The sequence below is a fragment of the Python bivittatus genome, unplaced genomic scaffold (assembly GCF_059951505.1).
Source record: "Python bivittatus isolate LINGU-HERP-01145 unplaced genomic scaffold, Pbiv_v1 ctg000350_np1212, whole genome shotgun sequence".
Classification (NCBI taxonomy): Eukaryota; Metazoa; Chordata; class Lepidosauria; order Squamata; family Pythonidae; genus Python; species Python bivittatus.
Window position 1 is genome coordinate 36,810,576 of NW_028277074.1, and position 14,258 is coordinate 36,824,833.

At 38.6% G+C, this 14,258-nt stretch overlaps 1 protein-coding gene across 1 annotated transcript in view; it reads left to right on the forward strand.

Annotated features, from left to right (window-relative positions):
* Positions 1 to 14,258, forward strand: part of ANOS1 (anosmin 1) — a 101,764-nt gene that overhangs the window by 58,741 nt on the left and 28,765 nt on the right. The window contains exons 5-6 of the mRNA XM_007437367.4: positions 6,175 to 6,359; positions 7,611 to 7,740. Of these exons, the coding sequence (XP_007437429.2) occupies positions 6,175 to 6,359; positions 7,611 to 7,740 (315 nt within the window). The remainder of the gene's footprint in view (positions 1 to 6,174; positions 6,360 to 7,610; positions 7,741 to 14,258) is intronic.

A 14,258-nucleotide genomic window follows, 5' to 3' on the forward strand; every position in this document is an offset into this window, starting at 1 on the left:
GAAGTAGATGATGGCATTCACAATTGTTCATGTTTTCTGAATGAGTTTCTATAGGTTGATGTTCGTTTATTAAACAAGTATGAATTTTGTGTGTGTGTGTGTGTACACACAAATGCACACTTCTGTACCTTTATTTTTCTCAGACTTATGGATTACAATTTTTAAAATTCTTTTTCAGCAACAGAAGTGAATACTAATTGGATCTTATCTAACTCTTTATTGGACCTAAATATGTGGCAGAATATCCTTCCCCTCCTTTATTAATTCATTTTTGCTGTTGTTGTTGGAATTAAACAGAATAGTGAGATTCTGCATGGTTTGACTCATGCAAAAAAGTAATGTAAATCAGTGCTGATATATATATAAATATGGATCTTCCATACCAAAATTTAAAAAATGAACTGATCATTTTGGAGACGTTTCTTAATCCGAACTGATGTTTTGAAGACATCTAGGGTATAAAATCAGCTTTTTCTGCGCAGTTTCCAGGAACAATACAAACATCCTCTTCTGACTCTGGTGAGTGCTGCTAGAAAATTTGGAAGAAACTGCAAGGCAGTGCTTTTCTCTCAGCCTTCTCCAGCAATCTTTGCCAAAGTCAAAGAGGCCTCAACATAGACATGATACCTGTTTAGAAGCCTATTCTGACTTTTACAAACAACAGACGGAAGAGATACAGGTCACTTCCCAAAGAGTGCCTTAAAGTATCTTCTAGAGTCATCCAAACATCATTGTGCCAAAGCAACAGTAATGAGGACAGGTTTTATATAGTATCACTTCTAATGGGGTGATGCTGTGAAGATGTTATATGTCCTTTGTGAGGAAGTGGCCACAGTGAGGCTTGTTACCTCTGATATTTACCCTGAGGCAAATATTGCCTCTTTGAGTTGACAAAGAGAATCATACTGCTAAGCACGCATCAAGTTCTTGATGAGGCAAATTAGGGAGCCTCATACGGGCCTCACAAATAAGATAGTTCGAAACCTTGACAAGAATGGTTATTCTTTATAGAATATAACTCCTAGACTTTCTTAAGGAAAGCCACAAAAGCCAAACCAATATAAGAACCATATAATACCTGGGTTTTATAAAGTCCTTCACTCAAAAAAGTTTAAATGGTTATACATTTTAAAAGTGAAAATTTAATCTGCATCATAGACATTTTAATAAAACACTGAATTGGCTGCATATTTCAAAGAAATAGCTCGTCTAATGATAAAACCTAATGTACAGTTAATTTAATCAGTTAAATAAATTTGGACTGAAGAACAAAAATGATATTTAAAATCAATATCTCATTCCTCTCCTTAGATTTAGTGGAAATAGGATTAGGCCATCTGTAATAGTGAGGAATGATTATATAGCTGTTTTACTGTGTTAGAGTGAATGATTTCACTAGAATAGATTATCATGCAAAATATCAATAGGTGAGAATAAAATAAGGTTGTCATTAACACAAATATTCAGTGCACAAAATAAAAATTTGGGGACAAGACACAATTATTGCAATTCATGGTAATTGTAATTGAGTAACTACATAGTGGCTGTTACAGTCCTTACACTGTATGTTGTAGATGATTCCTGTTTTTTCTTCTTGGGCTACTGGGTCTTTTGGTTTACTTAAGATGATTTAGAGGGCTTTAATTGGTTTGTGTGCTACGGTGATGCCACATGGTTGTAATAATCTGTTGGTTGTTTCTGAGATGTTTTGATGTATGATAGTGTTATCCTTTTCCTAGCTTGTGTTGGTTGTGCTCTAGTGGGTTGAATGGTCAAGCACTTTTTGATAAAGTTGCATGGGTATCTGTTCTGTTGGAAGATGTTATATAGGTGGTCTGTTTCCTTTTTCTGGTATTCTGGGTTGCTGCTGTGAGCCCTCCCAAGTAAACCAGACAGGAAATATGACTAGATGAGCTAATTCTACTTTATTGTAAGGCTACATTAACAGAATCTTGCAAGTCTGAAAGTACACATATCCTGCCCTCCCTATTTACTGCCTGAGTAGTTGTGGGTCCTTCCTAAGTTTCTTTATCTGGCTGTTACTCCGTGGGCAGATTCCTTTCTCTTTTATCTGATCATTCCTTAGGCAGCATCTCTTCCCCCATCTTCCAAGGTTACCCTCACATTCTATCACAGCTGCAGTCTGTTTGTACTCGTCTGAATAATGTTCTTACACAGCTCCTCTTGTGGGAGGTTGGGTTGTTACTTTGGTAATGGAGTACTTAATTAGTGTGGGTCATTTTTTTGATAGATTTATGTTTCTAATTTGCTGTCATTTCCTCTGTTGATGAGGATATCCAGGAAGGGTAGTGTGTTGTTGTTTTCTTCTTCCCTTGTGACTTTTTTTCCTTTGAAGATATTGATTGTTTCATGTGTCTTCTCTAGTTGTTCCTTTTTTATTATGATAAAGGTGTTGTCTATATACCGGATCCATACTTTTGGTTGTATGTGTGGGAATGCTGTAGTTTCTACACGCTGTAGTTTCTAGACGCTGCATTACAGTCTCTGCTATGAGTCCTGAGAGTGGTGATCCCATGGGTGTTCCTCTGATTTGTTGGTATATCTGTCCATCAAACTGAAAGTAGGTAGTGAGGCAGGGGTTGATGAGGTCCATGACTCAAATATACTTAGACTTGATCTTAGTATATTTGGCTAGCTTGAGTAGATTGTGCAGTACTGCTGCCATGGATTCTTTTGCTAGTTCTAGATCTATGGATGTGAAGAGTGCAGGAGCATCGAATGAAACCATAATCTCATTTTCTTCTATTTTTAGGTCTTTGATTTTCTGGAGGCACTCTAGTGGGGAATTGATAGAATATTTGCTTCCCTCTATGAGATATCTAAGCTTTTTTGTAAGTTCTTTGGCTATGTTGTAAGTTGGGGTCCCTGGTAATGATACAATTGGATGAAGAGGAATGTTGGGCTTGTGTATTTTGGGGCGTCCATAGAAGCATGGAAGGATGGGTCCACTGCTTTTCATCCACCACTATTCTTCTTTTGTGATTTGTCCTTTCTATATCTAATTTTCCCTCCCTCCCTCCCTCCCTCCCTCCCTCCCTCCCTCTATCTCTTTGTATCAGGCTATTAAAATTATATAACTTTCTTCAATTTCATCACTGTGATTCAGTTTTTAAACAATGAATTAAACCTAAACAATTGAATGTTGGATGGATTGGTTCAGCCATGCGTGTTTGTCCTTGTCTAGGTTAGGCCATAGTGAATATATTTAGTTAAATATTTTATTATAACTGAAGAAAATACTAGACAATTTTCACATGTATTAAATTTATACATGTGAAATTTAAATAAATAAATAAATAAAATATTGTTCATTTGTAATCATTTTGACTTTCCTATTAGGCTCTAGTGCATTTCTTTTTAATTGTTAGAATTTATTGTATTTTATATGTTTCATAAGAATTTTTACATAAAAATAGGGAAATACATTAAAACCATACATATTTATACACTGAATGAAAACTATTCCTTGAGATACTGTCATATTCTAGAATTATTAACAGTTAAGATGGTTGATTGAAGAATAAAAAAGGGGAAAATGAATACAAGATAAATGAATATATGAAGTATAAATTTCTAAGTAGTTTCCTACTTTCAGTGCTACAATATTTTTTCCTATAAAGATAAGAAGTTAGATCATTGTATAATGGATTGTATATTGTAGTGGAAATGAATATCTAAATTTAAAATCCAACCTATTGAACCATTTTTAATACTGTGTCCAGCAGCTGTTCAACCTAATCTATGTCAATTAAAATGAGCAGTGCAATTCTGTTCAAGTCTACTCAAAAGTAAACCCCATTACGTTAATTATACCTGCATAAATCTGGAGGATTAGACCCAGTTTTTACATTTTCATAATAGTTTTATTTTTACTGCTTCTTTTTGGTAGGGGAAAAAAATAGATGTTCTTCAAAATAGTATATTTTTCCATTATGGGTATATTATATTTAAAGCTTGCAGTTGAAGCCAAGAAGACTTTTGAAAAATTATCATGGACACTATTTCTTACTTCTTGAAACTATTGAATTTATACCAATGTCTCTGAAGGATTGAACCCAATGTGGAGGCTGGGCTTGGCATGCCAAGTAATTTTTTTCAGATATTTCTCCAGAATAAGATAAGAAAGATAAGATAAGATAAGAAGATAAGATAAGATAGAGATATTTGTCATAGAAGATCAAGTTCTTTAGGTTTCAGGAGATTGCTGTGTGCTCTGGTGATTGTTATAAAACTTTTTATCTGAATCAGAGCATGTTTCTAACCTGAAACTGTGCATCTGGACATGAAATTGATTATTCTGGTTGTATTGGAATATTCTAAAATGCACTTGTGCTATGCTCTACTGCATGAGACCCATCTGCACACAATTAGAACCACCAGCGGGGCTGAGTTAGTTCCAGTCAAGTGAACCCAACTGACCATAATGCAAAGCAGATGGGAAGTTTCTTAGAATGCAGGCCATAGGGTTATTGCACATAATAATTAAAGAAATATTTTTTATTGAGAAGCTGAACTGTTCCTCTTAAGTAGATTATTATTAATATAAAAATAAATTGATTTGCTAACATTTTTATTCTTGATAATTTTAGAGTTGTTCTTCCTTCTTTCTTTGTTAGAGAAAATGTTAGATTTATAGAAAAGGCAATTGATTTATCAAGGAAAGTGTGGAGGCCGGCAAAAAATAAACTGATTTATTCTGGGAATGATTTTAGTCACACACACACACATAATTGTAGCAAGTCCGAAGCACAGAGCAAAAAATAATTCAATCAAGTGTAGCATGTCTGTAGTTTCTCAAACAATTTTCTTAGATACAAATTTAGAGAACATTTCATGCTCTAGTAGTAGTACTTCTGTGTTAAATGTGTACTTATCCCATACTTATTTAAAGTCTTTTATCAGTTTTTTTTTTAGAAAAATGGTAAAATGTGGAAACAGTAGAAATAAACTTGAAATATATTACTGTTTTCACTGAGATCCCATACTTATCATAATGAGAAGGTTCAGCTAGAAATCAATTTTTCTGAAGTCAAATGTGAACCCTTAATTTCTGCTTATAAAAAGCATCACATAAGTTACATATCTTACAGAATTATAGGGTAATCTTTTAGTTCTTTATATGACAGATCTTCTAATTACAGTGGTACCTCGGTTCACGAACTTAATTCATTCCGTGACTCTGGTCGTGACCCGAATCAAATTTTCCCATAAGGTTCAATGTAATTACGGTTAATCTGTTCTGGCCCCTCCGAATTTGGTCGCCAACCGATTTTGGTTGTGACCCGAATCAAATTTTCCCATAAGGTTCAGTGTAATTACAGTTAATCCGTTCTGAACCATATGTATATTTTTTTTTAAACCACAAAAATATGACACAAAGTACAGTACGAAGAGAGAGAACGCTAACCTTGCTCGCACGACTTCTGGCGTGGAGGACAGGAAGGCTGGTGGGGAGGTGGTTATTGCTTGGAGGGAGAGTCCCCCTCCCTACAGGAAGCCACGACCACGTGTCACAGCAGGGAAAATGGCTGCGGATTCTGTTCGTCACCCGATCCGGCATTCGCGAACGGAAGCAAAATTTTGCGAACGGTGCTGTTCGTGACCCAAATTGGTCGTGAACAGAAGCGTTCGTGACCCGAGGTACCACTGTACATCCTAGATTCTCGCCCAAGTTGGCTGCTTTGTTTTGCCATGTAAACTCTTCTGGGTACTGAATCAGTTTTAAAAAAGTGTTAGTGGCTATATACAGATGCAGCATCTGAAAGTAGGAAATAGGGGCCACTTCTGCAAATATTACCTTGTTTATCACAACCACCAAATCTTAGAAATGGCTGCTCATCTCCATACATACATTCACAGGCCAGCTGATTAGCATTTTCTTTTCAGTATTAAAGTTAGTACACAATGCATCATTGTAAAACAATTAAACAATGTAAGCAAAAGTACATTCACTATTGGGATAATAAATGTGTAAGCTAATATACTAATTCAAGTTGAGTTATTTGTGCTATATTTCATCTAAAAGCAAAGTTAAGATAATAGAGAAAATGTGAGGATAGATATTCTATATATGTATATATATGATACATAACTGCTTCTGCAAATCAAATAGTTGTGAATGCAGTGTCTTTTTATGGATATTGTGTATTTTAGGTGTTCCTTTAAAACCCAGAAAGGAATTAAAATTTAGTGAACTTCAGTCTGGACAGCTGGAAATTAAATGGTCTTCAAAATTCAATATCTCCATTGAACCTGTGCTCTATGTGGTACAAAGGAGATGGAATTATGGGATTCATCCTAGTGAGGATGATGCAACAAGTTGGCAAACTGTAGCACAGGTCAGTCCTTTTAATATAATTTTATTATCTTTAAGATCTTCCTTATTATCATTAATGTTAATCAGAGGTTAAACATTTCTGGCGGGTGTTAACTGCCATCAAACACTAAACGTACCCAGGACCTCCTTTACTGAAGTATGGAGTTTTCTCCTTGAAGTTTGTGTTGCATATCTGAAATACTGTGTAAGGTCAAAGAAAAGTTCCTGCTTCTTTCTTCAGGTCTGCTTTAGAAGCTGTAGAGGAGAAAGGGAGATCATGCTTAATTTGAAAATAAGTCATTGCAGCTTGGAGCTTGCCAAGTATGTGGAGGTCTGGTAGCAACAAGTATAAGCTGCTTATCTCTTGTTCTGGTAGAAACATGTCAGGTGATTCTGTGTTTTTGCACTTGATAAAGATACCATCAGTCTTCCCCTATCGAACCATTATTGCAGATGTTATAAATGCATTTGTTTTGTTCTAGAAACAGAATGAATGAGCTTCCTACATGCACGTGTCTTTTTTATCTCTGATTGGAATGGGTTATGTAAACTTGCTATGGCAAGAACAGATCATACAAAGTCTCAATTTTCTGTGACTTTGAGCTTAGGGAGATGGTGTTGAGGAGTAGGCTTGGGCTTGTTTGCATGATGACTTGTTGTAACAGTATGATGTACAAGATTTTTTTTAAAAAAATATATGTCTTATACCTGGTGTATGTGTAATGTGCTTACTGTCTGCCTCTATGTAATGCTGTGGGATGGGTTCCAGAAGCATTTATAGCAGGGAAAAAAGGAAAAAAAAACCTTGAAAGAGTTGATAGATGTTGATATTTGCATTTTAGGGTGCTCTGCTCATTAGTACGTAAAGAAATAAAATATAGCTGGTCAGATGTATGTATAAAATGGTATGATTTGAAAAATGCACAGTTATGACAATTGTATGTACCTGTAATATGGATTGCATATATGAAAGGTACCAGGTTCAATCTCTAGTAACATCATTATTATTATTATTATTATTATTATTAATTATTATTATTATTATTATTATTATTATTTTTAAACTGGATCAGACAAAGAAAAACTCTCTGGGTCAGATCCTGGAGACTTATGGATGGCAGAAGTAGATGATTTGAAAAATCTAACCTAGCCTAGTTTTCATTCCATGGAAAACAGGAAAAGGAATTTCTGTCTCAATAAGCAAAGCATAAAGTCAGTTGATGGTGATCACAAAAATGGTAAATGTGTATGTTAACTAGATTTTGTTTTGCAGACCACAGATGAGAGAGTACAACTGTCTGACATCAGGCCCAGCAGGTGGTACCAGTTTAGAGTAGCAGCCATAAATGTGCATGGAACAAGAGGTTTTACAGCTCCCAGCAAACACTTTCGCTCCTCAAAAGGTTTGTGTTAATGCTCTTCATTCCACAGCCACCTTTAGTTAAATCAGCACCTGTGTTAAGTTCAGCAGAGAGTTCAAATAAATAACTCAGGGTTTTTAAATTTTGTTTTTTGAAGTAACCACATACATTTAAGATTCCACTAATGCTTTGTGCTGCAAGATATCTCTGAATGAAGATGCTTCCCTTTTCCATTACAAAACACATTAGCAGTAATAGTTAAGGCTGTTTACTTCAATGTGGTACTGATAATGAAACATGAAAAGAAGACTTTGCTGAGTTGAACAATGTCTATCTATTAGCAGTGGAATTGTTGTTAAGCTTGAAGATTAATATTGATGCTGATTTCTTGTTTGTATTCTACCTGTTGCTTATATTTTTTATGCAAATCATGGCAATATGATTTGTCTCTGAAGGTACCTGTTCAGATTGAACATCATATTGTAGCAATTCTGAAAAATATTACTTCTAATAGGTTTCCCTTCTCTTGTTTTTGTCAGAATGAATTATATGAAAGCGTATAGGAGGTAATATATTTACATCCACTGTTGATGAATCTTTTCATTGTCACACTTTATATTCTTCAAATTTAGTCAGTCCCAGGATTCTTGGAAGTTTGTTGAAAATGTCTGATTGTAGTACGCTAGACAACCCATGACCTATTGGGTCATCATTTCAGAGATATTTCCTTGCCTAAACAGAGAAACAGAATGACCAAGGGCAAAAAAGCAGTGGGAGTGTGAGCGACTTACAACTTTCTGTTGGCTTCCCCACTGAATCTGCTAGTGGGAAACTGTCAGAAATCTTCCTTTTCCTTCCTGATAGTAGTACATTTATATATTCACAATATAAAAATAAATATGGTAGATTATTAGTCAACCACAACTCCATGGTTGGGGTGGGGTGTGTATGTTATTGTCTATAGGAAGACCCTGAAGGTTGGCAGGGGCACTGCTCTGCAGATAGATGTGACACTCTACTTGTGAGGTTGGGGCTTAAGGATCATTTGGGAGTTCTGCTGTTGTAGCAGCTTCCCTGCTGCATAACAGCCTCTCTGCCTGGTCTGCTTGAGGCAGTCTCTGGGCTGATGGTAATGTTTCTGAGACCTTAGGGGGACTCCTCCATTCAGTTTGCCAGGGCCAGACTTCACATGCTAGGATAGACAAATCCCCTATCTCACCAAGAGTTGAAGATCCGTTGGCTACCCTCACCTGGTTTGGCCCGTCTGCTGAGACACTTTACCAGGGTGTGGCTGCCCCTCCCTGGACACCCCATACACCCCAGTATGTATGTAGTATGTAGTAGCAGTAGTGTAAATGCATAACCTAACACCCAGTGCTCTATCCACTGCTGGAGGGGAGACAGCAGAACCCAGATGCTTGTGCTTAGGTAATAGGAGAGTGCAAATAAACACCAAATTTTATGGTACATGTTGATAACATCAGGAAGGATACTACAAGTGAGAAAAGTAACAGTAAGGTCAATCTAATAGTTTATCAAAGCATTTCAGAGGAGATTTTACTCCCATTTATCTTTCTGTTATCTAGTGGACCCCATACCCACAGGAAAATGTGAAGAGGGAGGGAGGGAGGGGAGAGATGAATGAATATATTGAGAATCTGACTCCTGTGAAGTTTGGCAGGCAGTTACATACTGAGCATTGTATGTAATGCTACAATGGTTCCTGCTAGATAAAATTTGTAATTATTACTAAGACTAAGATTTCCTTTCTTTTCTGATTCATACATCTTGGAAATTCCTCATGGAAGTTAAAAATAGTTCCTTCAGAGAAATTTTGGAGAATTATGTTCATTGCTAATTAAAATTTTGGATTTCTTAATTGATTTCTGTTGGCAACTTTCACTTCCATTTCCGTGGCATTTTAAAGTCTCAATTTGAATTCTGAAAAACTTCTTCCATATTTTCCTTTTATTTTTGTCTATATCCCCCCCTCTCACCTTTGCCATTCCAGAGCTCATTTCATCTCTCCTATCTCTTAATATTGCATGCCATTGAGTTCATTTGTGGCCATCACCTTCTGCCTCTCTGTGTGTCTCTTGTGTTACTGCTGTATTTAAAATTATCTTTAAGTGTGCTGATGCTTTTTTTTTTTGTCTGTGGATAATAAGGGTTAGTTACAGTTCCATGAGAAGGGAAGATTAAATTTAGTTTACTCCTAGGGATATGCTGTAGGGGACTCACGTGTAGTCTGGCAAATCTCTGTCTGCATTTTTCTAGGAAACCTGATGTTAATCAGTGAATATTGATAAAAGGGAACTCAGTTCTCTATTCATACTGAGAGCCAATGTGGTATGGTGGTTAAAGTGTCAGAGTGACATGGGGCCTCAAATCCATGGTCAGCCATGGTAACTGGATGAGTTTAAGTTGGTTATTCTCTCTCAACCCACCCTACCTTGTTATGGACAAAAATGATCATAGAGTGCTATACCTGCCTCCTTGCTCTCCTAAAGGAAAGGTAGGATATAAATAATAAATGAATGAATTATTTAATAGTATACCATCATGTGACAATATAAACAGATAATTCTGCAACAGTTATTTCTTATGGCAAAATGGGATTATATTTGCAATAATGTTAGTTGTACTTGAGGATGAAGCATGCTTACCTGGAAATTGCTGCAAACATTTTGGAGCTATGCTTCCTGATTTTTTTTTAAGTGCCGGTTTGTAATAATCATTTTTTAAAAATCCTTCCACAAGAGCACAGTAAATGAAACTAACGGCACTGCTTTCATAGTATATATGTAATTTCTTGCTTCTGCAGAAATAGAATGAACAGACATCCATTTCTAACCCTCACATCTGTTTTGCTGTTAAAGAACCAGTCATTTTTTTTTTAGATTGTTGTACAGTTGGTTTTTGTGCACCAGTTTTGTGCACCAGGCAAAGACTATCACTTTGCTTATGCTATGAAAAGTTTGGATGTTCATCTATGGTACAAGTTCCACCGTTCTTTAGATTTGCAGGGTTTTTTTAAGAACTGTTAGTGATCTCATTGTAATTAGAAGAGAAACATTCTCATCTGAAGTGTTAAAGTATTTCAATTATAGCTAAACAGCTGTTATATACATAGTTGTAAATGATTTTTCCATCTTTCCCCGGAATCGCCTAGAATGCAGAGTGAATTCATTTGTTCTTTTTTTTCCCTCTCACCACTTTAGAATGAAACATTAACATTCATCCAGATGTGATATATTTTACTTTTTAAGGGTGGTAGTGGTAGTGCTCAGACAAATCAAGGTTCTCTGAGCCAAGAGGATGGACAGCTTTGCTTTCCATCAGTCCTACTCTTCCACCTGTATGTTGATTCATGTCAAGACCCTTATAGCTGGCCAACTGTGCAGAGTTCTGATGTTATATCTACATAATCCTCCTTGACTTCTCTCCTATCACCTGTGTTTAAGTTCAGTTTCTGTTATGGTAGCTTGCTAGAGCTCTGCCATCCATTAAAAAATTCTTGCAAATTTATTTCAGAATAGTCACCTCAGCTAATGAGAAGTAGAATTGCTAATCACATTTATGGCTCAGCTTGGATAATGTATATATAATATGTCTAATATTTCAACACCAAAATGGAATAAAAAGAATCTCTGGATGAGTTATTGTTGAATTCCCTATATTCACCCAGCTGCACTTGCTCTGCATGAATCTGAATCAGTGGATCAAGGACCATCTTAGGCTAACCTGTTTTTGGACTGATCAAAAGTAATGAAAGTAATAATAATCCTTTGCCTCAAATTAGGCTCATTAGGATAGATACTAGGACCCAAATCAGCCATCTTTAAAATTGTGTCATGAAGCCTTTCCAACAATAGAATTTTGGATCACACAACTGCATGAGACATGTTTTTCTGTATAATACATATCCACAGCAATTGTGTACTGGTTCTTTTTTCCATTGAATCTTCAGAGAAACAGTTGATTTTTTTTTTTTGCTTATGGGAAAACTCATTTTGGCATAGGCTGTGCAACTTTAATTTTGTAAACCACATTCCCATCAGTTTTGGTTCGAGAAAGGTTTAGAGGATGTCAGAAAACGACAGACACGGGTTCGGTTATCCAGTAGACAGAAGTTTTTATTGGGCACGTTTGCAAAGGTGGGTCCCTCCCGCAGCAATGGAGGAACCCCGAAGCAAGGTCTGACAGGTTTTTATACCCCCTATCTGTCCTCCCCCTCCTACGAGGGCTTGGCTCACAATCTCACCTTTTTTACCGCCCCGAAGCGCTGCTAATTAACCGCAAAACCGCAGACATTCCACTTTCCGAATCCAATCAGCGCAATACACATTCCAATCCCCACTTGACCCGACAGCCGCCCCCTGCCGTTTCTCTTCACTCTGGAGCGAACGTGCCTCTTGCCTGCAGTCTTTCCTCCCTCCTGCCGTCCCTCTCCACTCTGGTGCGAGTGTGCCTTCTGCCCATCCTCCCTCCTGCCGTCCCCCCAAGGCTGCCCCATGGTGCACAGCGCTCTCCCCTAGCAAACATGGTTCGTTTGAGGCCCTCACTTCTCCCTGCCTTCTCACAATCCCCCCTTTTTCTTTTCACGCCTCTGTTGGGCCTCAAACCTGGCTAACAGGATTGCTCCCTCGTCCCGGACCCGGGGCTTCACACACTGGGACAGGTAATTCCCACAAGCAGGGAGACATTGCATTAAGCAACATACTAGGACCAGTAAGGCAATGAAACCAATGGCTAGTACAAAAAGTTGTTTTAACCAAGCAAAGTTAGGTAACCAACTAGTGAGCCACGACCAATTCCATCCCTCTGGATCCTCGGATATGCGAGAGGCTAAGGTCTTCAACTTGGCTAGTTTTGCTTCAACATAATTCTTATTGTTGGTTAGGTTAAAGCAACAAAGACCTTGAAAAGATTCACAGCCTTGTCCTGCCCTTAATAGGAGATAGTCTATAGCTATCCGATTTTGAATGACCGCCCTCCTGATCTCAGTGACTTCTTCAGTGAGGGCTGCAATGAGAGAGGATGTAAGGTTGACACTTTTAGCCAGGAGGCAGGCCACCTTCCTTAGGTCCAGGTAAGCCCTTCCACTTAGTGCAGGAACCCCTACTAAGGAGAGGGCCAGAGCCATGGCTTCTGTTTCAGACAAGAGTGTCACATCACTCTCACAATCAGATGGCAGCTCCCTTTTTCTTTTGATGGGTGCGCTTGTATTGGAGGCAGGGCATATAGAGAGGTCAGGCGCCCTATGGCACAAGGGCCCCTGAACTATAGGCTGGAACATAGGTGTAAGCTTCATGTCCACATAACAAAAAGAAACCTTTAGGTAGGTATAGAGGGGTTGAGGCGTAAGGGATATTATAGATCCCTCCACAAGTGAAAGCAGGACCTTTTGAGGGCAGTGGGTGGGTACGGTTCTGGGTATTGTTGAAATATACACATTGAGTTGCATTGGTTATCCCCAAGAGATTTAGAGCTATTTGCCTTTGATTAGTCCAGGGTCTTGGAGTGGGAGAAGACCCAAAATGATAGAACATCCCCCCACGGGGGATCATCCCCAGTGATATCAATATTCGCTATCTGAGTAACATTCTTTAATGCTTCCAAGCTGATGGGCATTCCAAAGAAACAGGTGGAGGTGACACCCTTCACAGTCAAGAGTTGCCCCACACAAAAAGTTGTGCTGTTCAAAGCTGTCTGTGCCAATTCTACAAAAAAATTGTTGTTAGAGCTGTGCTGTAGAGCATCTAAGCAGTGACATAATAGAATAACCTGGATGCAAGCCTTCATGTTGTTCATCTCCTCCCCTGCCTTAGTTCAGTTCCTTTTAAGTTTTACTTTGAGTCCGTCTCCTGGTTGGGCAGTCCACGGTCGGGGGTCGGGAGCTCGCTTAACCCGATGGTAGTGGGTCCAACCCCCCTGTCGGGTTCGAACCGCCGATTCAGTTGTCAGGAGAACTTGGTATGGTCCCTCCCAAGACGGCTTCAGTTTCTCATCCTTCCACGTCTTTATCAGGACCCAATCCCCTGGCTTGTGGGGGTGTTGGTCTTCCAGCAAGGGGGGCCGCTGAGCGAGGAGTCCCTGTTTTCTTAAAGATAAGAGAGATTGTGACAGTACCAGGAGATACTTTCTCAGGAAGGCATCCTTTAGCTCGGGGATAGGCTCTCCCATTGGAGCCAGGAAAGGTCTTCCCATCATCAGCTCGAATGGGGAGACCCCCACATCCTTGCGAGGGGCTGTCCGCATTCGAAGCAGGGCAACCGGAAGTGTCTTTGTCCAAGGTAGCCCTGTTTCCAATCCCAGTTTGGTGAGATGTTGCTTCAATACCCCGTTAGCTCTTTCCACTTTCCCACTGGATTCAGGATGCCAAGGGGTGTGGAGTTCCCATCGAACCCCCAGGCTTTGCATGACCTCCTGCAGCACCTTGTGGGTGAAGTGGGTCCCCCTGTCAGAATCCAGACTCTCTACTATCCCATACCGGGGGACGATCTGTTCCAGGAGAACTTTTGCTACTACCTGTGCAGTCGCCCTCCGGCTGGGCACCG